The sequence below is a fragment of the Caenorhabditis elegans genome, chromosome X (genome assembly GCF_000002985.6).
Source record: "Caenorhabditis elegans chromosome X".
Taxonomy (NCBI): domain Eukaryota; kingdom Metazoa; phylum Nematoda; class Chromadorea; order Rhabditida; family Rhabditidae; genus Caenorhabditis; species Caenorhabditis elegans.
The window spans coordinates 15,948,953-15,973,868 of record NC_003284.9 but is presented as its reverse complement, the minus strand read 5'-3'; the positions used below and the strand labels follow the sequence as shown (position 1 = coordinate 15,973,868).

General features: G+C 34.8%; 2 protein-coding genes, 1 non-coding gene and 1 pseudogene across 5 annotated transcripts; 1 reads left to right on the top strand and 3 right to left on the bottom strand.

Annotated features, from left to right (window-relative positions):
• Window positions 1-1,568: 1,568 nt before the first annotated feature.
• pqn-11 lies at window positions 1,569-7,750 on the top strand (annotated as a pseudogene). Its single transcript has 17 exons — window positions 1,569-1,663; window positions 1,709-2,158; window positions 2,752-2,814; window positions 2,866-2,964; window positions 3,744-3,803; window positions 3,874-3,945; window positions 4,207-4,248; window positions 4,593-4,631; window positions 4,689-4,727; window positions 4,813-4,866; window positions 5,477-5,527; window positions 5,912-5,959; window positions 6,133-6,192; window positions 6,615-6,671; window positions 6,721-6,768; window positions 6,829-6,876; window positions 7,675-7,750. Coding segments are annotated over exons 1-17 (1,401 nt in total).
• A 1,888-nt stretch (window positions 7,751-9,638) lies between these two features.
• C09G1.7 lies at window positions 9,639-9,769 on the bottom strand. The gene has a single exon (NR_155250.1). It is a non-coding gene; the product is annotated as an Unclassified non-coding RNA C09G1.7 (non-coding RNA).
• Window positions 9,770-11,524: 1,755 nt separating this feature from the next.
• Window positions 11,525-13,822, bottom strand: nssp-89 (Neuropeptide-Like Protein). 2 transcript variants are annotated; one of them, NM_001361830.2, is made up of 5 exons: window positions 13,731-13,822; window positions 13,651-13,683; window positions 13,373-13,468; window positions 11,845-11,976; window positions 11,525-11,770 (listed from the first exon to the last, which is right to left on the bottom strand). In NM_001361830.2, the coding sequence occupies exons 1-5, from the start codon at window positions 13,815-13,817 to the stop codon at window positions 11,717-11,719; spliced, it is 402 nt and encodes a 133-aa protein (NP_001348792.1). In that variant the 5' UTR covers window positions 13,818-13,822; the 3' UTR covers window positions 11,525-11,716. The 2 variants fall into 2 exon arrangements, with proteins under 2 accessions (NP_001348792.1, NP_001370166.1); NM_001383691.2 differs by lacking the exon at window positions 13,373-13,468 and having other exon boundaries at window positions 11,538-11,770.
• Window positions 13,823-19,079: 5,257 nt separating this feature from the next.
• On the bottom strand, window positions 19,080-22,375 carry col-186 (Nematode cuticle collagen N-terminal domain-containing protein). Its single transcript, NM_078216.3, has 7 exons — window positions 22,304-22,375; window positions 21,382-21,493; window positions 21,280-21,336; window positions 20,761-21,162; window positions 20,390-20,660; window positions 19,738-19,872; window positions 19,080-19,467 (listed from the first exon to the last, which is right to left on the bottom strand). The coding sequence occupies exons 2-7, from the start codon at window positions 21,469-21,471 to the stop codon at window positions 19,421-19,423; spliced, it is 1,002 nt and encodes a 333-aa protein (NP_510617.1). The 5' UTR covers window positions 21,472-21,493; window positions 22,304-22,375; the 3' UTR covers window positions 19,080-19,420.
• Between the last annotated feature and the right edge of the window lie 2,541 nt (window positions 22,376-24,916).

The window sequence follows — 24,916 nt, the reverse complement described above, 5'->3', positions numbered from 1 at the left end:
TATTTTTTTACTATTTACAATTAAAATGTAAACAATTTACATTTATCTTGAATTTTTCACTACATTTCCAGTAAAATTACACGAAAAAACATGAAAAATCAGTCAAAAATGAGAAACATTTGTTGACACTCCGGTCCGAGATGGCAGCCAGAGCCTCGGAGTGACAAGAAGACGACGGACGGAACGGGAAAATTGATGAGCGGTGCTAATACACAGTTTGACGAAAATCCAAGTTTATTGAGCAGGGCAGCATTATGCTGGGAATAAACAAGGCAAAAACGTAAAGAATATTTAGTGAATATTTGGGAGAAGAACGGCGACGGGCAGCCAGTGACGAAGGGGCACGAAGAGTGAAGTGAAGAGTGGCCACATTTTAGGCCAGAAATTAATATGAGCAAGGGAATAAACAGCGCGCGCTACGACACTCCGATGTGTACAATGGCGCGCGCTTGCATCCTTGGCGGCAAATTCAAATGAGAATTATTTAATTTAATTAATTTAAATGGTGGAATGATTATTAAAGAACGAACAAACGGAATTGTGTGAGTAAATTACCGGCGGATGATTATCGCTGGATTGTGGGCAATTCTTGCCGATAATTATAATCCGCAAAGTTGGGGCGGAGGACCTCTACTGAGGCCAAGTCACAACAACATTGATGAATAAAAATTAAAATAAGGCAAGCGCGCTCCATCAAACATCGAACTATTGACGGTAATTCAAATGGGATGCAATTCGAGATTTTTTCAATTTTCAAAAAATCATATAAAATTTAGAAATTTAGAAAAGACCATAGGCATGTTTTAAAGCAATTTTGCCACTGGCGTTACTCCACTTTTAAATGAACATTCTGATAGTTACAAGAAATGGAAAACAAAGCAAACATGCTCTAATAACCCACTGCCAATTGTTGTAAACTCCAAAATGTCACGCACTCTTGCGTTCTACTTGTCACAACATTTACGAACTTGTAACTTTCTCTTCATATCATTCCTTTCTTGTGAATCATAGCACTTTAAATATCACAATGATTGCCTTGCAATCTAAGTGCATTCTTCCCCTTTGCCTCCCGTTGTAACATTCGTTCTCCGCCCCACTTGTTCTGTATTTATACCAGCTCTTATGAGCTGCTCTCTTTCATGGTGCATCGACGTCCTAACGAATTCGGTGTTTTTGCAAGACCCGCGTGGCAGGCATGGGCTGATTCCCTATTCCATGCTCATAACGAGAATGGTATATAACGAATAAGTCCTGTTCAACAAAAAGAACTTTTAAAGGACCATGAAGATCAAAATCGGCCCAACATAAAAATTGGGCACTGATCAGAAGATCCGAAACGATGAAAAAATTCATTAAAGTAGGCAAAATTTCCAACTTATAAAATTTGGATCTGATCAAAAGACCGATCGATAAGCAAAAGCTCATCAAGTGTTCGTCACCGATCCCAATTGATGGCTCACAACAAATGACCAATATATTGAAAATCAATTACATATACTCAAGAGCTCTTCATTATCAAAGATCAACAGAAACAGATAATATTATCAAAAGTCTTTCAGAGATCAAAAATGGATGCTAACCGCGAGCTCATCGCCCGATACGTGGATCAGTACCACCGCTACCCTCTGTTCTTCTTCGTTCACCACCTGCTCTTTAATTTGTTGTGAGCGAAATAGTTTTCTTTTTTTCCAAACTTTAAACATTGCAGCTCTTATTTAAAGGGCGTTATCAGGCATGAAACGCCGAGAACGATGGACGAGCTTTTTGCAATTGTGATAGCAGAAAGTGAAGAGCAGGGATCCGAGAGCCTCAACCATGCCACACGTGAAGTTCAACGACAATTTGCTGATTTAGTTCCGTTTTTCAACGAGGTTTTTACAAACCTTTTGGAATTTCGTCCAACTTTCCGTGGAAAGGTATTGGTCCTCTCCTTAATGACCCATCAAGAAGAGGAATACGTCAACGAATTTGAAGAGAATTTCCAAGATCGACATGAATCCTACCGGCTTCGAGTCAGACAAAAATGGGCCATAGCTAAGTTGGCCCAAATTTGGGTTGACCAGTACCGCACTGGAAAAGGGAAACGTCTACACAAAGCCCTGTATGGTCGCATTCCAGCTCTCGCCTACGAGAAGACCGAGTGGGGTACATGGAAAGTGTGAGTTGGTTTTTAGTTCAAATACTCTAGATTCAAAATTATAATAGTGGCTTGAAGTTTTGAAAATTCTCTGTAATTTTTAAATGTTGCCAACTTTCACTTACACTTAATGAAAAATCTAGGTTATACATTTTTGTGGGACAACCAAAATTAGCCAATTTTCTTTACTCGCAATGGCTCTAACTGTGAATAAAGTCTATTTACAACATAAAAAATATTGAAAACGTTAGGTAACTTTTAAACAGAAATTTGAATATGAGGTTCTCAAGACTAGGGCTGGCATATCGGACAAGTTCGGACGTATAGCGCCCGGTTTTCGGAAATAGAAAGTTTTCCGAGGGATAGGTTTTCACGGCAGCCGACAATTTCTGAGTTTGGCCACTAAGTCATGTAATTCTATATTGAGCGGCTAATTCGGAAATTGTCGGGCGCCGTGAGAACCTACGCCTAGGATAATTGTAAAAATTTTAAAACCGGATGCATGTGCATCCCGTCCGGACGCCAAACATCCAATATGCCAGCCCTACATAAGACACATTCAACCAACGCTCAAAACAACTTCCCACACTTTTAATACAATTTTGCAATTTAAGCGTGGATCGAAAAGCTCCAATGGTCGAGTGCTTGACTCGCCGAATGGCAAGGCAAGGAGCTGCGTAAGTTTTGCTCTTGTATAAAATATGCAAAATTTTGCCAGTTGATTTCAGCATGGTTCCAGTCCCACAACAAGCTCAAGAAGAGAACAAGCCCATGGGCGACTTCGTGTTTTTCTTGGAACAAATGGAAGAGGAAGCTGAACGTCTGAGGTGAGACAATAAGATGTAATTGAGATTTAGTTTAGCACATTTTTAATAGTTCTGTTAAACGAATATGTTTCAAAAATTGTTTCATACAATGTTTCTGTAAACTTAAAAAATTTTTGAAAAAATTTGGCATCTGCCTAGATTAGTAGTTGCAACATACGTAGTTGATTATAAATTCGAAATTTTGTTGATAGACGACCTAAAAAAAATGGTAAAACTGAATAGTTACCATTTTTGGAAAAGCTTTCAAAAATTGTTTTAAAAGTTTTACTAAGATATTTGATCATTGGAATTTTGAATAAATTTTCATAGGTACATCTAAACTAAATTTCAGTCAAAATTTAAACGGACCGTGGATACTGAATTAATGTATCTATATTATTATTAAAATTTGGTACAGTTTTAACAATTTTGTGTTTTTACTTTCAAAGAAAATTTGAAAGTTGTGGAATTTCGATTAATTTTCGTAAGTAGCTAAAACTGGAATTTCAGTCAAATTTTCGACAGTGGATATTCAATTACTGTGAGAATAGTAGTAGTTGGTCATTAATCAACTATTTAGTAGAGTTTTTAACAATTTATTAACAATTTAGTTTCAAAGAAAATTTAAAAGTTAGAAAACAACTAGAGCTTCAGCTCCATAAGAGCAAATTTTAATAATTTTCCCACTAATTTTATTTAAAAATGTGTACTTTTAATACAAAAGTACCGTTTTTTTTTAAATTACTTTGAAAATAAGCAAATAACTTTGATTTATCACTGAAGCATGTACCTGTTTGCAGAGAACAACTTGAACAATTGAGACTTGCCGACATTGCTGAGAATCGACTTCAAAGAGAAACGTAAGGGTCTTCACTTTTTAATTTGATTTAACACATTTAAAAGTTTTTTAATGACGTGTTGATTTTTTAGAGAGAATGTCACTCAAGAAAATGTGCATGGACATCAACAAAATAATCCGTCCCATCGCCAAACATATCAAAGGTGAGATTTCAATTTTTTTTCCAATGTAGGATTGCTCGAAATTGGAGCTTCTTGCTTATAAATTGATTTTTTATCTAAAATTATTTTTTCTAAAGAAAGAAAAGCTTGCTGAAATTACTGAAGTTAGGATAAAAATAAAAGTAATCAGCCACTGAAATCTGAAAATTTGTTCATATCAATTTACAACTATCTAAAAAAATCCCGCCTGCTCCTTTTCTTAATCCGGTATAACAACATCATTTTAAATGTTCAATTTTCTAGGAACAATCGTGGAAACTACCAGAATGGAAATTACAACAACAGGTACCGATTACAACATTTGCTTAAATGTTTGAGCACATGGTCATTGTGATTTTTCGATCTGAAAAAAATAAGACAATCACAAAAAATTCAAAAAGTGGGAAATAATGGTTTTAGGTTTTTTGGTCATTGGCACTGGCAGCTAGAAATTAAAACTTAGGTTTTCTTAAGTTTGGAATCATCAATCGTCATTTTTTCAAGTTTTTTGGGAAGTCTAGTATGGAAATTTGGTCCTTCAATCCATTTTGAGTACTGTGCAACAAAAAAGCCGGAACCGTTATTTTTTTTACAAATATCTAAAAAAAACAACTATATAAAGTTTCATTTATTTAAACGATAATTTATAGAAACAACAATTGGAACCGCAACCATCAGTCCAATTACGGGTGAGTCAGTATTTTGAGGAACTTCACAATAAATAAGTTTGAAAAATTAATTTTCAGAAATCGAATCAATAACAACCAAAGATATCATAATGAGAGGTACGAGTTTATTTACAACATAATTTTGACCAAAGCTTAAAATAAAATAAAATAAATCAGTGAATTTATATCAGTATTGTTTCAGACAACAGCAACACAGAAACAGATGGAATAATGGAGAAAATAATTATCAAGCAAGGTGAGATATTGTAATATTTTTCAACGACTAGCAAGTTTCTAAACTAAACAAATCTACAAAAATATGAACTTATTTGGAGTAGTCAAAGAATTTGTTTAATGAGAAAAATGTTTAAAGGTGGAGTAAAGTCGATTCGCATGTTATCGCATGGTATGCTTAAATGATAGAAAATGGACCGTAGCAACCGAATATAACTGTTAGAAAAATTGAAAAAATTTCCTGAATTTATAACGATTTTTTCAATTTTGCGAAAAAAAAAGAAACGGGCTAATTAATTTGAATTTCCCGCGCTTTTCATACACCTGAGTTGTTGCGTATTGATCGTCAAAACATGCTCCTGATTGCAATTTTATCCTTTCCTTCACATTTTTCGTAGTAATTGCAATGCTTAGGTTTGTTTCAGTTCATATTGTTTCAAAAAGTACCGATTGCTTATTTCTTTTTTTTTCGCAAAACTGAAAAAAAATCGTTAAAAATTCAGGAAATTTAAAAAAAAAATTTTATAGTTATATTCGGTTACTAAGGTCCATTTTCGATCATTCAAGCATAACATGCAAAACGACTCTACTCTACCTTTAAGGCTGCTTTGGCTTAAAAAAAATATTTATAGAAACAACCACTGGAGCCATCAAACAGATCGGGACTGACGCCTTATCAACGGGTGAGTTCTTTGCTTAAAACACTAAATTTTGACGTTAGTATGTACATAATTAGAACAGTTATATTTTTGAAAATTTGTTAAGGTAATTCATCCTATCCCAAGTATATTCAATAAGTTTTTTTTTAATTTTGGAAAAAAACCGATCAATTTTTTTCATTATTTCACTCATAATAATTTAAACAATAATGATAATGATTCATACCCCCAGAAAACCAAATTTCATAATAAGAATTTCAAATATGAAACAATTTTTAACTTTTTATGGCAAATTCATAGGATAAGTCATATTTGTTCAAATTTCCTCAACAAATAATAATTTTTAACTTTGAAAAGTCAAAAAAAAATGAAACACCCTGTTAGTGAAATATTAATAATTTTTTTCAGTCCAGAAAACAGAATCAATGGCAACCGACGCAATGGTGAACGACGGAGGTAAGGCGTTGATTTTTTCAGTGATTAGCAAAATCTAAACCGAACTAATCCACGAAAAATGTTTTGTGTAGCGAAAAAACTCATTATAACTTCAAACCAAATGTACTAAACACCAATATCTTTAACGAGGAAACCGTGTTAAGATTCTTTGGATTTCAGAATATGATTTGCAGAAACCACCATTGGAGCCATCAAGCAGATCGGAACGGACACCTCAGCAATGGGCCTCAGCAGTTAGTATCAAAATTTTGAATAACTACTATCTAAATAGATATAACAATTATACTTCAAAATACTTTTTTGTTTTATTAATGACAGCAGACCGAATTTCAAAACAAACATTTCTAATTTTTTTTAAAACTTTTTACAGAAGTTCTAAATTTTCAGGAAACCTGTCTGACCTTATTCCCTAACTATGAAACTTTAATTTCGTAATTTTTGAGATACCGTTGTTAATTTTCGTGTGATCGTATATTTTCTATAATATCGTAATATATTAACACTTTTCTGAAAAATGTTTTGAAAATTCTCAATTAGAAATTAGTCAATTAGTCAATTAGAATCCAACAGAAAGTGTTGCTAGCACTGTAAAAAAATCAAAAATTAGTTACCGGTCGTTGTTATGTCGGCAAAAAGTAATAAACTTATGTTTCAGTCAATGCTCACTTCACAATGGAAACCAATACAATGAACCACATGTTTATCAAACTCGGTAAAAATTTTATTTTTTTTAAATAAAAATTCAAACAAATATATTTCAGAAATCCCTATCAGAATGATCAAAGGAATCACTCAATTTCCACTGACAGGTACGAGTATTTTTTCATTACTTGACTTGACAGTAAAATAATAACATTGCTTTTTTTCAGTCGATACCACAGATCCAATGAGAACCGCTACAATGATGGAGGTCGAAGGTAGGGTATTGTTTTTTTTTTTTAATAAATAACATTTACCCTAATTCACAATTACACGAACGTGTTTAGGGTATAAAAACTAGTTTTTTATTATTAAAAAAAAGTGTTGGAATTTTTCCAAAACAACCAATATTCTCAATGAGGCCTTTAAGAATTATCTTGCAAATTTTTCATTACAAAATTTAAAAATCGCCTCTAAAAGCGTAAGTTTCTAGAAGATAATCTTACTTGAAGGTGGAGTAGCACCAGTGGGGATTTTGTTTAATTACACCTATAATGATCAAAAACGACCGAATATCATAATAAAACATTACAAAAAATTTTAGATTTTTAATAATTTCCGGTCAAAGTTTTGGCAAATTGCAAAAATTTTGAAAAAAAGCTTTGAGGAAATCCAAAGAAATGTCGCATGTTCCTACCCCTGCAATGTTTTAATACAAATAGTTGAAACAAAATTATAGTATAAAATGTAGAAAACAATTTTTTTTGGTCGACTTCCAACATTATGAGTGGCAAAAACTGAGTAATTATCATTTTTTGACTGTAAATAAAAACATTTCCCAAAATTTTTGAAAAGTTTTATTAAGATATTGGGTCAATTTGGGTCTATAGAAGTGGTTTTTAACAATTTCCCCACTGGCGCTACTCCACCTTCAAATTATACTTAACTTATTTTTATTTTCGGGGAGCAATATGACAATTTTTCTACAGAATTTAATTTTACGCACCTTGTAGAAGTTCAAAATTAAATTTGTCAAAAAATTGCAATCCGTTTTTCCAGTAACCACAATTTTTCAGATATCAAGATGACAGACGTGATTATAGACGTGATGCGGACGGTCGTGGGCCGTCTACAAGTGAGCACCGCTACTGACAATTGAGCTCGTCATTTTTTCGATCTTTCATTGTTCTCCTTCTATTCTCGTGATCTACCCAAAATCTAAAATCTGATCTGATTTCTTTAAAATTGCTTTCTTATTCAGTTCAAAATCTTAACTCGATTTCTGTTGGCCTCTTATCAATTTAGCTCTCAAACATTTTATGATTGGGCATTTATGTTTTTGAGATTTCCAGAAAAAACTGACTCTTTTTCACTTGGATTCAAATTCTTCACTCAAAGCCAATTGTTTTTTATATTTGACAATCTTATCTTACTTGTACTGGGTTTTATATATTTTTCTCTTCCAACTCGAAACTCATAATATGTTTCTGACAAATTCTTTCATCCAATTGAATTTTATAATTTCCACTAAAATTGCACATTACTCTAGGGCGCTCCGGTTCACAACTTTGTTTTTTTTTTATTTTGTTTTAATTATTCCTCTTTAATTGTTCGGTTTTTTTAAACTAGTTTTATTCAACTATTTTAATTCAAGTTTATTTATTTTTGATTAACATGTTTATTTTAATAAAGTAAATATTAAAGTTAATCGAAAAAGTTGGCCTGATCTGAAAAAGTACCAAAATGTTCAAGGAAGTGTTGCAGAGTAGTTTTAAATCAGGTAAGGGACAAAAAATGATCACAGAGAAGAAAGATTTTGATTATATGAACTGAATTATTTTTTAAATATTTTATTCTCACAATGAAGGTGTGTTTCGCCAAGAATGTGCTGGAAATCGATCAGGTCAAACAAGGAAATCGATAGCTTCAGAGGTTTTAGGTACAGTTGCGAGTAGTCCATCCTTTCGTTCTATATCGAGTTTATGTTCACAATCAACTAGTTCAATTCCATCGCTGAAAGTAGCAATGTGTTCTGTGCAATTTTGAGGCCTTGGCAAAAAAAAAATTTTAGAGTGTTTTATTGTGATATTCGGTCGTTATATTTGTTTATTTATCTAGTATATTTATCCAGATTGTCTTCCTACTTTTGAACGTTGTGAAAAACATTGAAAGTTTGCAAAAAAAAATTTGAGCAATTCTACAGGCCTCCAAAGTAGTGAAAAAATGCACTGAAAGAGTTTCAGATCGATGCTAGAGGGGGTGAGAGAAGAGCTTTGCCGTCTAAAATTTTGCAGTGACACTCCTGGAACACTTTCAAATGACACATGTCTCGTTTTGAAGTCTGACGGTAAACTAAAAACCTTTTCTGCTCAGGCCAGAACCGTCTCATTGCGCTTTGAACTTCTACCTTCGAAACTGCAATTTATTCGTAACTTTTAACAGCGATAGTCACAGACTCTAATATTTTAAAGCTCTCCTGGCTTGCGGAGGTATCATTCATAACAAGCCGAAACCCAAAATTTGCCGGTTGGCCGGAAATTTCCAATTCTGGCAATTTGCCGATTTGCCGGAAAAAATCGTATGCCGCCCACTTAATATTTGTAAACGTTTTGTCCAAATGCCACGTGGTGACCTGATTTCCAGATTTAAAATTGAAAATCTGAAAGCCCATATACTAATGAGAGTTGTATGCGTCTTCAGCACAAAAAATACTGAAATATCTGACTTCTCAGTTTTTGGCTTATAACGCCACGTGGTGACCTGATTTCAAATTTTACAATCAAAAATCTGGAAGCCCATATACAAATAAGAGTTGTATGCGTCTTCAGCACAAAAAATTCTAAAAAAACGGACTTCTCAGTTTTTGGCTTATAACGCCACGTGGTAACCTGATTTCAAATTTTGCAATCGAAAATCTGAAAGCCCATAGTCCAATTACCATACACCTAATTTTTCAGAATTTTATTCCGTTTCCTAGTGGAAAACTAAAAATGTGTCCTGAAAGACCAAATGCGCGCGCGCAAAATTTTTTTTTTTTTTGGAGTTAATTATACACACCTTATCTTTGTCATTATCTTTGTCATCTTTGCAATACCAACATCCGAAATAATACAGGGTTGATGTCAACTCCCTTGAATACAGCCCTCGACACTGGGATACAAACGCCCGCCACGACGCTCTGCGGTTTTTGAGTTTTAAATGAAATATATAAATTCGGTAGATTTTTGAAGTTTCAAATTGAGATAATGGTACATTGCGAAGGGGTGTATCTTGCTCTATTTTAAATATACAGACACATTTTAAAATGATAAAATGTTGCAAATTTTTTGATCTATATTTTAGCGTGCACATTTTAAAAAATTAGTTCAAAATGAGGCTGCCACGTGGCGTTTAACACGGTGTTACAGTAAAATCAATTATTTTCAAGTTGAGAGTACTTAGAATTTTGAACTTTTAAATGTTTACTCTTCGAACAATGTGCTTCTGAGATATAAACTGCAATTTCAATAATGCCGCCACGTGGCATTTTCTACGGTCGTGTAATATCCTAACACAAAAACGGGAAAAATGCTATTTTGGGCTGAAAGTGACGTTTTTAAAGTGCAAAATCATAGGATATAACGACGGGAGTTTAGTTATTCAATAGAAAAGCTTGAAAATGGTTGCCACGTGTAATGCTCTCGCAAGCCTTTTTCCTGTACATGTATACAAAATGTGGCTGCACATTTTGCGAGAACTCTTAAAATTTATTCAAATTGTTCACTGATTTCAGTTCTAAACTTTCAGATGAAAATTTCCAGACTCACAGAGGTTTTCCGCCGAAACAAATTACAGATTCGGAAAGCCTAAGATGCCAGCTATCGTATAACACGTTTACTTTTACCTGATCGCACCGTATGGTTAAAAAACTCTCTAGTTAGTTGAAAAATTGCAAAAATTATTTTATTTCAATATTTTGAAAAATCGATTCTGGAGCATAGTAGGACTTCGTAGGACTAATAGAGTGAAAAAACGTAAAAATCACTGCATAATAAAAATATGCTCATTTGCAGCTAATTTTCGTAACACACTATTTAATACTTCCTTTTTCAAATTCTGTTAAAGGTGGTGTAGTCGAATTTGTTCAAACAAAATTAAAAATCTCGCCGTCCATCTACCTAAATAAAATACCTAAATAAAGTCGAAAACGCAAGATAATTACATTGTATACCCAGAAGTTGACGGGGATAAAAAAAAAAAAAGTTTCCAGCCATTGACAAGTCGGTCAAATTTCAAATTTTAATGGCCATTTTTTGAGCCGTCATAACTTTTTTTTGAGAAGTTTTCAAGAAGTTTCTTTATGAAATTCGGTGTGTTCAGACAATTTTGAGTCTCATAATGTAATAAAAAATTCGACTACACCACCTTTAAGTGTTTGAGCAAGAAAAGTTTATGTTACCATATTTTCTCCATTAGTATTGCACCCGACTACTTAAATTTGAAACGTTATATCTCGGTTTATTTTAAAGATATCAATATATTATCAATTACGAAATGATATAAAACGAACTAGAAAAAGAAATGTTTTGTTAGTTGACAATTTTTGGACAGAACAAACGATAACTGAGATATAAGCTGTCAAAGTTGAACAATGGGGTGCAATACTAATAGAGGAAATACGGCAAGTTTGGTCTGTAATGTCTTCGTGATTTGCCTGCCCCAAAGTTTTTTTGACATATTTTTACAATTTCTCTGTTTAGCCTCCCTTCTAAAAGGATTAACAATTGCCATGTCCACTATTTTTAACGGAACGTGTATAACTGTTTGTTTCAATAACTGTTTCTGATATCAGCTCAATCATGTTTGTTCTTTGAAATCATGTTCCACTTGTTTCAAAGCCAATTTGAGAACAATAATTAAAAATTAACAAGTTTTAAATCAACAGCAATAACACAACGATTTATTGGAAAGATGACGTATTACTCATAATTTAAATGGAATTGACTTTGATGAAGAGGGGGGCATTTCAAATGTTGTTTTTGTGTTGACAGTTTTGTTTTTGCACGCATGGAATGTTGGACACTGGATTTGGGGCGAGTTGAAGTAAGAAATGAAGTGATGCGATGAAGAAAAAGTAGATTAGTTTACGGGAACGTTCATCGGTCGTACCAAAATATTATGCAGGGACAGTGACTGGAATTAATGATAATTAAACATATTTTTTAAAAACTCCCTAAACAGGGGTAAGCCGATGTTCTAGGACTTACTCGTTTAAAAACACGCGGCTGATCCACAAATCCTGGCATCCATCCACGACCAGAGATCATTAAACCTGAACGGGGAATTGCGGCGAGTCGGTCAGCAGATGGTGTTGCACGTTTTTTGAAGCCATCTTCTGGCTGAAATTGGATGTATGAAAACTTCGAAAATTGTGATTCTAGAGAAAAATTTTTAAAAAAAGTAGTCAGTTGGCTTTTGATGTTGCCATGTTTTTCATAAAACCGAACAAAGAACCAATATTAACTATTTTTGTTTAGGAAATGTCTGTCTACAACTAGGATTTCTATTCGAAATAGATGCGATACAGTAGAAACCATATTCTACAGTTTTTGGAGAAAACAGGATTAATTTCTAAATTTCACAAAATTGGGAAGATTTCTTCCCAAATTGGGAAGATTGAAAGAAAACTTTGAACGTTTTGGGGTTTCACAAAGTTTTTTTAAAAAAATATTTAAAAATGTCATTTATTTAGTAAGATAAATGTATACTTGTTAAGAAAAAAGGTAGCTTCTACAATTGTTGAAATTTTTTAATTTTTTGTGAAACTTTTGAATTTTTTAATGCTTAGGTTAGGAATAGTATAGGCTATCTCATTGCGGCTTGATCTACAAAAATGCGGAAATTTTTCTCCCAGAAAAATGTGATGTCTTCACACTCTTAATCATGCAAAATCAGTCGAAAAGTCTGCGGTTCTTCTCCCGCATTTCTCGAAGATCAAACCAAAATGGGACATTTTGACACTGCGTGCTTTCTTGAATACAAAAAAAGCCTACTCCGCTCCTTAACGTATATTTCAATTTTGACTGTGAGATACACCACGTGGTGTCTGGCTGTCCTATTACGGGTTGACCTACAAAAAGTGCGGGAATTCTTGTCCAGAAAAATGTGAAGTCCGCACGTTCTTAACCATGTGAAATCAGTTGAGAACACTGCGTCTCAATTCCCGCATTTTTTGTAGATCTACGTAGATCAAACCGAAATGGGACACTCTGACATCACGTGATACACGTTATTATGTTATAAACATGATTTGTCGGCCAGAAGGTAAACCCTCAAAACTCCATAGTACTAAAATTTGTGTTTCTATTGTAAAAAATTAATAAACTGACGTTTTTATTATTTTGGTAGCTAGCCAACTTTCCTTTGCTTCTAAATTTAGAACGTCCTTCCAGGAAACACTTAAATTTTTATTTTTCCAAAAAAAAGCCTCACAGGTGTCGAACCAAAATGTTATAGAACTCAATCATTCAATTTTCAATATGTTATTATATGTATTAGTTCTAAATTCTAAATTAGATTTAATATGTCTAACATTAACATTATTTGAATTTCCAACGTGTTTCTGTTAAATGTTAAGTTTGTTGCTCTCTTGATACTGATCGGATTAGGCGCCGCAGACGACGTAGAAGTTGTAAGGCGCGACATAGACAGGAAATAATGTTAGTTGAGAAGCAAAATAGATTGCAAACAAAAACAAGAACGGTGCACAAAACGCTTCATCACTGTTAGGTTTACCATAGCTCTTCTCTTCAGAATTCTCGACTGGATGCTCTCTAGTGGCGTTACGTCTTGGGTTAGTACTAGACGTCGTGGGATCAGAATTGCAGCATGCTAGAATTTAATTGTAAGGCTTCAGTTTTGAAAAGTAATTTAGTGACGGTGAAACCCCTAAATTAGGGAAATACGTTTTTGAAGTCTACATCCTAATCCTAATCCTCAAAATGTTGAACACTTTAGCAAAAGGATTAAAATTCGTATCATGAAAATTTGAGAAATTGTACAAAATGCGAAACCTTAGACATGTAATCCGCCATCTCGTAGCTGTCCTGAAAAAAAAGGGAAATTTGGAACAATTGGCTAGTTGGTCACGTACCACTGGTGTTTCGTATTCCTCGTACTCGGAGCACAGCACAAGGGATGCGGTGGACGCCAATAAAACGAAGATCCACATGGATTGCATTTTACCTGGAATCAAGGTTGGTTTTTCAAAGGTTGGATGATGTAAAGGAGTGACAAAAAAAAGTTAGAGGCATAGGTTGAGCAAGGGTTACTGTAGGTACTATGTCTCTAAAACTGTATCACGTTAACTTTAGCTGCAAGAAAACGTCAATACATGGAGTGTGTATGGTCCGACACCTAACGGGTTCCGCGCCACACGCCTACTACAAGATAAACATAGTGATACGGAGAACCCGGTAAATGTAGATAACTGTTTTGCCCTGAACTACATAAAGTGTGCTTACACTTCACTTTTTTTCTAGATACATACATCAACGTTCAATTTAACAAATAAAGAAATTTGTCAAATTGAATAATCCTCAACAACCAGTACACCACTAGATTTTTTGAAATTTTCTCGTAAAGTAAAGCGAAACGGGGGTGGAAGGTCCACGGGAACATCAAAACATCACAAGGGTTAATCCTGATGAGTTATGAGTTCAATTTTCCTTGAAAATAGCTAAGACTTCATAATGACGTTGGGCAGTTCATGTGAAAAGTGTATTAGGTATATCAACTTAGTCATTCAGGAGGAAGAATTTCAGACGATTTTTTTATTTTCTGAAAACTCTCAGAAAACTTGTTGAAAAATAGAAAGAGAGAGAGTAATTGAAAAACTGAATATGAAAGAAATTATGTGTGACAGGATAAATTAAGAACTCACGTTTTGAATGAAGAGACACAAATCAAGTGAATTTATATAGGGGTTCGAAGTGAAGACCTATTTCACAAAAATTTGCGTGGGGTTGCACTGGGCGGAGTCTGAGGATTTTAAAGTAGACGTGGATGTGTGTGTGTAAGCGATTATTTACGTCGTAGTAGTACAGCTGATACTTATTATAATAATGGGAATACTGCCCGGAACGCTATAAAATGAATACAAGAATACAAGTTGCGTGATAATTGAAGAGGACAAGGGATTTGAGTTGCGGCGTTTCAAGCTTTTTTTCGTTCAACCTTTTATACAACTTACTGCGTACGTGTTCCACGTCTCCGACAGAGGGGCGGAGCCGCCCCGCGGAGCCTCGCGCCTGGTGGGTGGGCGCGCACTTATTCGGAAAAATGGATAAACTTGCGAAGTTAATTTTGTGTATTCATAAACATTTAATATAATAAGTGTATTCGGGAGGAAGGAAATCTGTCATTTTCAGAAACAGCATCATCGGGTGCAAAAAGTTTTTGCGCTTCCGCACTTTGTTGAAAGTAATTGAGGAACTTTGTCAGGAATAGGAATTGTTTGTATTGGGGAATGTAGAACTTTTGAAAATGGAATAGCGGAAATATTGAATTGAATAAATCAGTCGTGCACGACTTTATATGGATGAAACTCGCCGCGAAAATAATTTTATACATCTTGCGATAGCACATTTTAATTTGTTTTAATTTTCAATTTTCAAAAATGGAAATGAAAATTCTTATTTGGCCACGAAATAAAAAAAAAGTGAGACACTAAACGTAGCGAAATCCATCGCTATTTTTTTCTAAAATCAAATGTCTGCTTGTCTTTTAGTTCTTTCTTATTGGCTTGTTCAGGTCCTGGAAGACAACAGGTTCGGAAGCCAAATAGGGAATGCGCGGCCGACATCAATCCGGGTCCGTGATAAGTTACTGTCCCTTTGCATGTCTCACCATACTCCCCATCCAGGATGCTGTCGTGAAATGCAAACTGAATCAGATATTGAGTGATGCGTCGCGGTCCTTGATTCCTGTCGGCTGCCACATTACGATATCCCATTAAATTGACCCATTTCCTCAAATAATCAATAGTGATATTGAAATTCGTCAAAACAGTTCAACTCAACACAAACTTAAAGGTGGGTTACCGGAATCTTTCCCCTGATTTCGAATATCGATGTGAAAAAAATCAAAAAAATTTTCCTGATTTCATATTTGAGCTTGAAATCACGATTTTCATTTGTGCCCCGGTCTATTTTTTCAAATACGCGCCTAAAGAAGTTCGCATTGGAGCGCGCTTGCATCGTTTGATTTTCTTCGTTTAATTTATTTATTTTTGCCAAATTCAATTTTTTTTAAACCTGTTTCATTCTTTCCGCCAAAAAACTATATTTTTCAGAAAAAAAAACGAAGAAAACTCGAAAATAAATAAAATTGCAAGCGCGCTCCAATGCGAATCTCTTTGGGCGCGTATTTGAAAAAAAAACCGGGCACAAATGAAAATGATGCTTTCAAGCTTAAATATAAAATCAGGGAAATTTCTTTGGTTTTTTTCACATCCGTATTCGGAATCATGGGAAATTTTGGAGACCATTAAAAATAACTCCCAGATTTCGGTACCCCACAACCCCGTTCCATGAATACAAACAGTTTGCAAATTCTGCGTTTCCACAGCTTCTCTGTAACTTTTCTCTTTAAAACTTAGACTTTTTCTAAATCATTTTTATAATTGTCTCACGTCATTACAAACTGCAACCAGTTGAACATAGACTCACCCTCATCTAAAAAACAAAAGCATGCGCTACGCACTAACACGTCAAATTCGGGACCACCACCACCATCACCGGCCAAATTTGATTAATTGTTTGTTTTACTTGTTTTATTCATAATTCGCGCTTAAAATAGAGGCTAGTGATTTAAAATAAATGTATTAAATAACATGAAGAAAAAAAAACATTCGAAAATACTCTAGACATATTCGATTATACCAATTTAGCGGGTAATATGATCTGTGAATAATCTTGTTTGTAAAGTCACTGACTCATGGAGTTCATTTTGCTTTCAGTTGCTTGTTTCCTCATTAAGTTGGCTGGTTGAGCAACTGTGGATTTTTTAGTGTTTGAGCACGTACTGATTTAGAAAGTGTTACTTCAGTTGAATAGACTGTGCTCTCTAATAATTCAGAAAAAAAGTTCGAAAAAAAAAGCCAACATCTGAACCGTGGCTGTTTTTTTTCGAATTTTTTTTCAAAGAACTGTCCCAAAAAGAACCAATCGATTAAAATGTTTTAATTGTTCTTAAATGTTCATTTTCTGATACTGTGAAAAATTTACTTTGCACTAGCAGCCGACTTGTCAGACTTTGAATAAATGTTTTCAATAGAAAAAAACAGTTCAGCTGATTTGTTTTTTCAGTACTTTAGTGAGTATCACCTGCTCGCGAATAACTTGTTGAAGAAAAGAGCATTATTTTCACTTGAGACCAGCCAGCTGTTTTTGTTCGGGAGCGCCTCCGGCGAGCAGCACACTACAGCAGGTGACACCAACCACTACAACAGTGTGGAGATTCCCATCGCGAGCCTTGACCGATGTCGGCTGCACATTCACCAATCTGATCCTATCATTACAGATCAAGCGAAATACGGCCGTTTTTATGATTTTTTGTTAGTTTAGCTTATATCCTGCGCTCACAATCACTTCTCAAAAATTTTTATAAATTTGATTTTTTGCTTTTTCAATTAACCGCATAAGGTTTCATTCCAAAAACTAAATTCCAAAATTCAAACTAAAAGAGAGAAGCCAATTTGCCTACGTGCGTCTGTGAACATTTTGTACCCAGAAAAAAGAACTCGCCGATAAAAAAAAACATCTGACGTCCGCCGTTATCGCATACATCACAAGTAAACTTGCATTGCAAAAAGTGTTTCATAAACAATGGGATAGTCTGAACTCTTTACTAGGGTCATTAGGATTCACATCACTCTTTCTGTTCACTAAAACATCCTTCTTCTTTTAGTTCTCATAAAACATTAAAAGCTATGTATGTTTGCATAGCAATTTTTTTTCGAAAAAAGGTGACCCCCGCAAGTACGTCGTCAATAATGATGGTGATGAAAGCGGAAGTCGAGAGCATTTGCATCCGGCGAACAAACATGATAAACTGATAGGAAGTGAGGAAGTCGCTGGGAAATCTGGAAAATATCAAAATTGATGTGCTTCACGTTGACCGCCAAATTCTAGAATTCAAGAATGGTCACGTGGAGTAGATTTGTTTATGCTGTTGGGTGTATCGACTTTGGTTGGTGAATTAAGATTTCACGTCGGATGGGGAGATATTGGGTTTTTAGTTTTGAGGGTCAAAATTTTCAGAATTATCACATTAAAAACGAGGAACGGTATGATGTAGGTGCGAAAAAAAGAACAAGAAACACCAATAACAAATCGATTATTATTTCTAATAAAAATGTTTTTTTGTCATGTTATGCTGTGCGGCAACCGAGATTTTCGGAAACCGGCAATAGCCAAAGTTGCCGAACCCAAAAAATTCCGGCAACCGGCACTTGCCGAAGTTGCCGAACCATAATATTTCCGGCAACCGGCACTTGTCGAAGTTGCCGAACGCTGAAAACTTCGGCAACTTTTCGGCAACCGGCAACTTGGTTGTCAGTTTAAAATTCAAAATCAAAACATGCGAAAAACCATTTGTAAAACGTTTTTATTTCAATTTTAAATATAACAAGCTTATTTTGTGATAAAATTTGCAAATCGACTAATTTTTTACTAGCTTTTGCCAGTCTTGCTAGGCTTTGGTCACATATTTTCCTCACTACATCTTTGCAAATGAACACAAAATTATCTTCCTGCATGCTGAACGACTAAAGTTCTTTTCTCCACACCAGTTCTCAATATCTACCAAAAAGTTTAATTAGACCAACGCGACCCTATATACTTTGAACCCATATTTGCATGAACCTCTTCAAAATCTTTGGAAGATTCTGGATTGCATTTAGAAGTTTTGGATATTGAGAATAACATGAGGATTGAAACGTTTACAAATTTGGGGTATGATGAAGTAAAGGGAAAGTTGAATACTGCTAGATTAATTTATTTAGTTGAATTTTGTTGGCGGCAATTTTTTTGTTCTTTCCAACATTAATTGAAGTGGAATGCCAAAATATCAAAAATGTCTGATTTATTTGAAAGTGTGCTCCAGAATTGTCTAACATTGCAAAAATTGTCAAATACCAAAAAAAATTGTATTTTCATAGGATAGTTCTTCAATTAAACCTTATATGTAGCACATTTTTATTTTTGTTCATAAAAAATCAAAAAAACTTTTACAAGCACATAAATGTTCATCTTGAAAATGTGCTGCCAAATTTTTTGGCAGGTAATATTCGGAACTGTACTTTGGAACTGTATAATTTGTTTAATAAGAACTTTTTTTGAAAATCAGTTTGAATTCATCCGTTAATTTGCTTCCTGTTAATATCCGCACAACTCTTTAAGCATACATTTTGAAAAGTTCAAGCCCATTAAAGCATGTCAAAAATTTTATTTTGTGACGCAATTCCTGCTTTTTGTATCTTTAAAGTTCCAGTTCCCTGATTCCAAGAAAAGCAGACTTCCACAAAATACAACAATCGTCATGTAGACATGCAAAAGGTAAACACAAAAAAACACGCAATAAAGAATGAATAATGGCCATTTTCCCCCTTTTTCTTCTTTCAGAATGTATTCACAATTCTCATGAACACACTTGAAAATGATTGAATTGATGAAATTTTCATATAGGGATTAATTATAAGGAAACATTAAGCAGAGCGGAAGTATTATTATGTAAGGATTCACAATGATATTTTACAGATAAACGTTTCGAGATCGCCATTTCCTAGTATCCGGGAGCAGTCCGCGGGGGTGGGCAGTGGTCACATCCGCCTGGAAATTATAACAATTGAGGGTTATTCATGTTCGTTTGAAAATTTTCATCTGAGGGCTTCTCGTCTACGTAGTTTTGTTAAAATAGAGTCTATCTAGTTTGCTGTTGTGTTTGAATGAGGAAATGATGCAGATGTGAGTGATATCTGAACTTTCGTCTAATCAGATTTCCGTGATTAATACCAAGTATCAAGATGTTTACTATTAAACTTTTCCAGCAACTTCCTGCATAAAATCAGAAAAGAGGACAGAAACCGAAAAATAACTAACCAGGGAAGCCAGCACTTCCGTCGGGACCTGGGTAACCCTTCTGCCCAGGTTTACCAGGACCACCAGGAATTCCATCGTCACCTTGATCACCTGGAGAACCATCTCGTCCTGGGTAGCCGTCGTTCCCGGGTTTTCCTGAAAAATTTTTAATTTTATTAGATATCAAAAATCCGAATAGTAGGGCTCCCATGAGGTCACCACCGCCGGCTTCACGGCGTCACTCAAGCCGAATGCATTCGAATGTATAGTGCGGTGCGGAACACCGAACGTGTCGGCCGCTTCCAAACAACCACCTTTTCACACTACGTTGCGCACACACCAAGCTACTCATTTTACGACAAGCTGCGGAACCTCGAATGTGTCGGCCGCTCCGAATAACTATGTTTCGCACTTCATTGCACACACACAGCGGCGCGTCGGCGTGAGGCCCGCAATGCGGACTCAGCTGGGAGCCCTACCAAATAGGGAACTTTGTTGAATAGTTCTAAATTGCAATAAGGAATTTTCTATTAAAAAAACAATTGGAGAATTACTTCCTTGACGTCAAACAAGATTTTTTGGCAGGTAACTTCAAAGCTTTTCACGATTTAAAAATGAACATTAAAAATTGCAACACTTTTTTGGAAGACCTCAAAAAGCTTAAAACATTTACCTTGTAGTCCTGGCATTCCGGGCAGTCCAGACTGTCCTGGTGGTCCTTCAAGTCCGGCAACTTCAATAAGTTTTCCAGGAATACCCTTTCCTCCAGGCAATCCTGGAATTCCGGGTCTTCCCTCTGGTCCAACTGGCCCCATCGATCCTGGCAATCCTGGCAGTCCTTTGTCTCCTGGAAGTCCGCTGCCTCCTGGTCTTCCCGGTGGGCCCTTTCTTCCCTGCTTTCCTTGCCGTCCTGGCTCACCTGGCGGGCAATCAAAGCACCAGTCCTGAATTAGAAATGTCAAAAAAGATTTACTGGGTGATTTGTGACAAATGAGTGACTAAGTCGGACTAAAAATAAATTAAAAAAGTACTAGAATGACGTACAAAGTTAGGCGCGGGGGTGGCACGCGGTGCGTCTGGTCCGTCTCTACCAGGGATTCCAGCTTCACCATCCGAACCCGGGGAACCATCGCTTCCAGGTCGTCCCGGTGGTCCAGGTGGAGATTGCCCACATCCACAGCAACCTCCACCTCCTCCCTGACTACCATAATTGTTTCCATAGACCGGAGCAGAAGAAGATGAACTTTCATAGTTTCTAGCAGGAATCGGCGACTCCGTATTCCAAAGTCCGTAGCTAGCTGACTTATCGTAGTTGCTATCTCTACTTTCATATTGCTGTTGGGCATGGTAGAACCTGTCATAGGCAGTCCTCTGATTATCATAGTTAGTGCTATATCGTTTTTCGGCTCGTCGAGCAACTCGGATTCCACGAGAATCCGCCATATACTGGAAATCAGGTAATGATATCATTTTGAAATTAATCTATGTTTTTCAATGCGTTCTTCATAAATTGCACACAACTTAAACTCCAAACCAAAAATTAATCTAATAAGAAATTTCCACCTGCGTCTTGGTAACCTCTCGCCAAAACAGATTGGATCTCGTCTTGCAAAAATCAATCTGAAATGTTTTGTTTGATGAAGCCATTAAAGTGTGGGCAATCACCTGGTCAATCATATTTGATTGCATTTGCTGCATTTTGTTGTACGCAAGTGGAACGGTTATAATGCACACGAATGTCGCCACAGTGGACATGGCCACACCAAAGAACGCGATTCTGGGAATATATTGAAGGGAGGTTTTAGGAAAATGAATCGTGGATATTATTAGATTCGTTTTTTCAGAAACTGCATATTATAACATACATTATGCACAGGGAAAAGAAAATCAAGTCAATTCAAGCTTAAATAATTTTTGTCAGGGTAAAATATTTTAAAGGTGGGGTACCGAAATCTGGGAAATATTTTTAATTGACTCCAAATTTTTCCCTGATTCCGAATATCGATGTGAAAAAATTCCAAAAAATTTCCCTGATTTTATATTTGAGCTTGAAATCGCGATTTCATTTGTGCCCCGGTTTCTTTCTTTAAATACGCCAAAATAAACTATCCTTGAAGCGCGTTTGCCTCATTTAATTTTTGACATGTATTTTTACTTTCTTCAGTTTTTCAGCTATTTTCACACATTGATAATTTATTTCGGCGCGAATTTGAAAAAAAGAAACCGGGGCACAAATGAATACGCGATTTCAAGCTCAAATATAAAATCAGGGAAATTTTTTTGAATTTTTTCACATAGATATTCGAAATTAGGGACAAATTTGGAGTCATTTAAAAATATTTCCCAGATTTCGGTACCCCACCTTTAAACCAAAATTTGAAACTTTGTATTTCTAGAATATAATCACAAAGTTTACTGATAATAATTTAGTTATTAGCTGCCATCTATCTTGACAAAAAAATTAAAAATCTAAACATGCTATTGCCAACCGAGAATTTTTGAATCTAATAGGCTGTAAGCCACGTCTTACGTAAAATAACATTAAAAAATGAAACTTTCCCGGCAACTATTAAAATTGAGCACAAACCTTCTCAACGATTGAGCTTCAAGCTCCAAATCATGTTCGGTCTTCTTCTCCGTTGTTTTCATTGCCTCAAAAATTACAAATTTACTAGTAACAGTAATGAATATAAAAGAAAATGAATAACGGGAGAAAAATAATTCCTCGATGAAAAAACACTTGTATCAAGTGGTGGGAAGATCAGACGAGAACTTGATATTCAATAGAGTAGTCACAAGGGGAAAAGCTTATTGAAGGTAAGCCAAGCTTTAAAAGTTTCCGACTTTATCTCCTTCACGCGTTCGCCGGTTTTATACCAGTCACGCTAGGAGGCTAGCAGATCCGAAACGAGGATTATCACAGCACGAGTGAGACAGTTTTTTTCGCGTTTTCCCACTTGCGTTTTTTTTTTGCTTTCGAAAACCAAAAGTCCAGTTTCAGGGATGCTGGTTTTTGAAACTTTCAAAACATAAATTTATTGGCTTTGCAATTTGATTTTAAAAGTGACAGCTCAGATCATTTTAAAGCTCTTAGTGAATTTTTTAAAAATGGAGCAGAGTAAGGGGGTTTTGTTTTATTAACTAACATTAGCTCAAAACTGCCGAATTTTATCTAGCGATTTTTGAAAATGTACGGCGGTTCAAATTAAAACATTTAAATTTAAACGCCAAATTTAGCTGAATTGGAATTTTGCCATTAAACAAAAATCAAAACGTTCAGATTTTAGCTAAATGTGGCAATTTTTCAAGGCTTTCACACAGATAAAAAAATCAAACTTTAAAAAATCGTCATAAAAACGTTTGAGAAAAATTTTTAAAGTCATATTTACTTTGTTCATTCTAAATCAGTTTTAGATTGATTATTTATTTATATATTTCTCTTTTTATTTAAGAAAATAAAATTCCCACAAACTCTACTCCTCAGTTAGTGGAGAGATGTTTAGTACAATTTTTTAATATTAAAAGTCTACAATATAAAAACATCTACAGCTGAGTATTAAAACATCTACGGCCCATCTGTGAAAAAATAATGCTTGCCATTGGCAAAAGTTGAGTGTTATGTGGATGGAATGCACCTTTTCCTTCCTTTTTATAACAGTACCTGCAATTAAAGAAATTCACTTTTTATTTACTCGCCAGCAGTCACCAAGCGACACGAAGAAAGAGGGGGGAAGGATACGGTTACGCTTCTCATTGCGAGTGTATGTACATTAGCAATGGAACACGTTGTTGAATCCTCGGACAATAGGTTAGCGGAAGAATAGGAATTGTCCTAAATAATTGTCGTAAGGCAATAAGGAAGAATTAACGGATTAGGAAGAGAATGGGTACTTGTGTACCATTGGCTATTTTTTTTGTTTTTCAAAGTTTGCAGAGAAGTTCTAAAAAATGACGTTGGCAAAGAAGTTTCAAAAATTTCAAAAGAAAAATAATTATGTGAAACTGAAAGTTGAAAGTTCGAGAGGCTAAATAATTAGAGGTTGAAAGTTCGAAGTTCAGCAGACTAGAATGTAATGGGAAGTTGATTTTTTGATGTTTGGTTGCTTATTTTCTTTTCTATATTTTTTATATTTTTTAAGTGCGGGAAAATTAAAGATGCAATTTTTCAGATTGAATATTCATTTCCGAAAAGCTGAAAAAAATTGACAATTTATGTTGATTTTTAAATTAAAATTCTAGTGGTCATTTGCAGAGGACGAATTGATATTCCAAATATTTTTTACTATATAAATATGTATAGCGCTTTTTTTGGAGTTTTTCCAAATTAGTTTGTTTTCTAGTTGTGAGCACCAAAACTGTGAGGTATTTAAAGGTGGGTACCGAAATCTGGGAAATATTTTTTAAATGACTCCAAATTTTCCCCTGATTCCGAATATCTAAGTGAAAATTTTTTTTATAAAAATTCCCTCATTTTATATTTGAGCTTGAAATCGCGATTTTCATTTTCGTACTCATGAGATTTTTCAAATGCGAGCCCAAAAATGAATGAAAATAGCTGAACACTGAAGGAAATAAAAATTGATAGAGAAAATCAAATGGGGCAAATGCGCTCCGAGGAGAATTTATTTGGGCGCGCAGTTTAAAAATCTCATGGGTACGCAAATGATACTCGCGATTTCAAGCTCAAATATAAAATTAGGGAATTTTTATAAAAAAATTTTCACTTAGATATTCGGAATCAGGGGAAAATTTGGAGTCATTTAAAAAATATTTCCCAGATTTCGGTACCCCATCTTTAATGGATTATCTGCGGCCGATTTTTGGCATAAATTTTTGTTAAAATTCAGAATTAAAAACGTTTAACTTCTCGAAAGTAATCTCCATATTAAAGATGAAGAATTACCAAATTTTTTAAACTCACGGTTAAAATCTATTTATCGAGAAATCTAATTCGAACGTGAATATTTTAAACACAATTAGAATAAAACTAGAAAAACTTTTTTTTTTTCACGAATTCCAAAAAATTGATGAAAACTAAGTTTTCACCGAAGAAACAAGGCAAGGACGTTTTACAAAAAAACAACTGTGAAAAATTTAACAAATTTCTAATATGCACTGCAAGTTTTATATGAAACATTTTTTATAAGTTTCAAGGGTTCTTGAATCAAATGACCCCGGAATGCACTCTGACCAATGGACA

What these genes read in the sequence shown, in the direction of transcription:
- nssp-89 (NM_001361830.2), bottom strand. Translation starts at nt 13,817, where the DNA reads ATGCAATCCATGTGGATCTTCGTTTTATTGGCGTCCACCGCATCCCTT. An exon ending in TTCTGAAGAGAAGAGCTATG is followed by an intron (nt 11,977 to 13,372) that starts GTAAACCTAACA and finishes ATCCAATTTCAG; the next exon opens with CCAGAAGATGGCTTCAAAAA. An exon ending in AGCCGCGTGTTTTTAAACGA is followed by an intron (nt 11,771 to 11,844) that starts GTAAGTCCTAGA and finishes CATTAATTCCAG; the next exon opens with TCACTGTCCCTGCATAATAT.
- col-186 (NM_078216.3), bottom strand. Translation starts at nt 21,471, where the DNA reads ATGTCCACTGTGGCGACATTCGTGTGCATTATAACCGTTCCACTTGCG. An exon ending in AATCAAATATGATTGACCAG is followed by an intron (nt 21,337 to 21,381) that starts GTGATTGCCCAC and finishes AAAACATTTCAG; the next exon opens with ATTGATTTTTGCAAGACGAG. An exon ending in CGGAAGTGCTGGCTTCCCTG is followed by an intron (nt 19,468 to 19,737) that starts GTTAGTTATTTT and finishes TATAATTTCCAG; the next exon opens with GCGGATGTGACCACTGCCCA.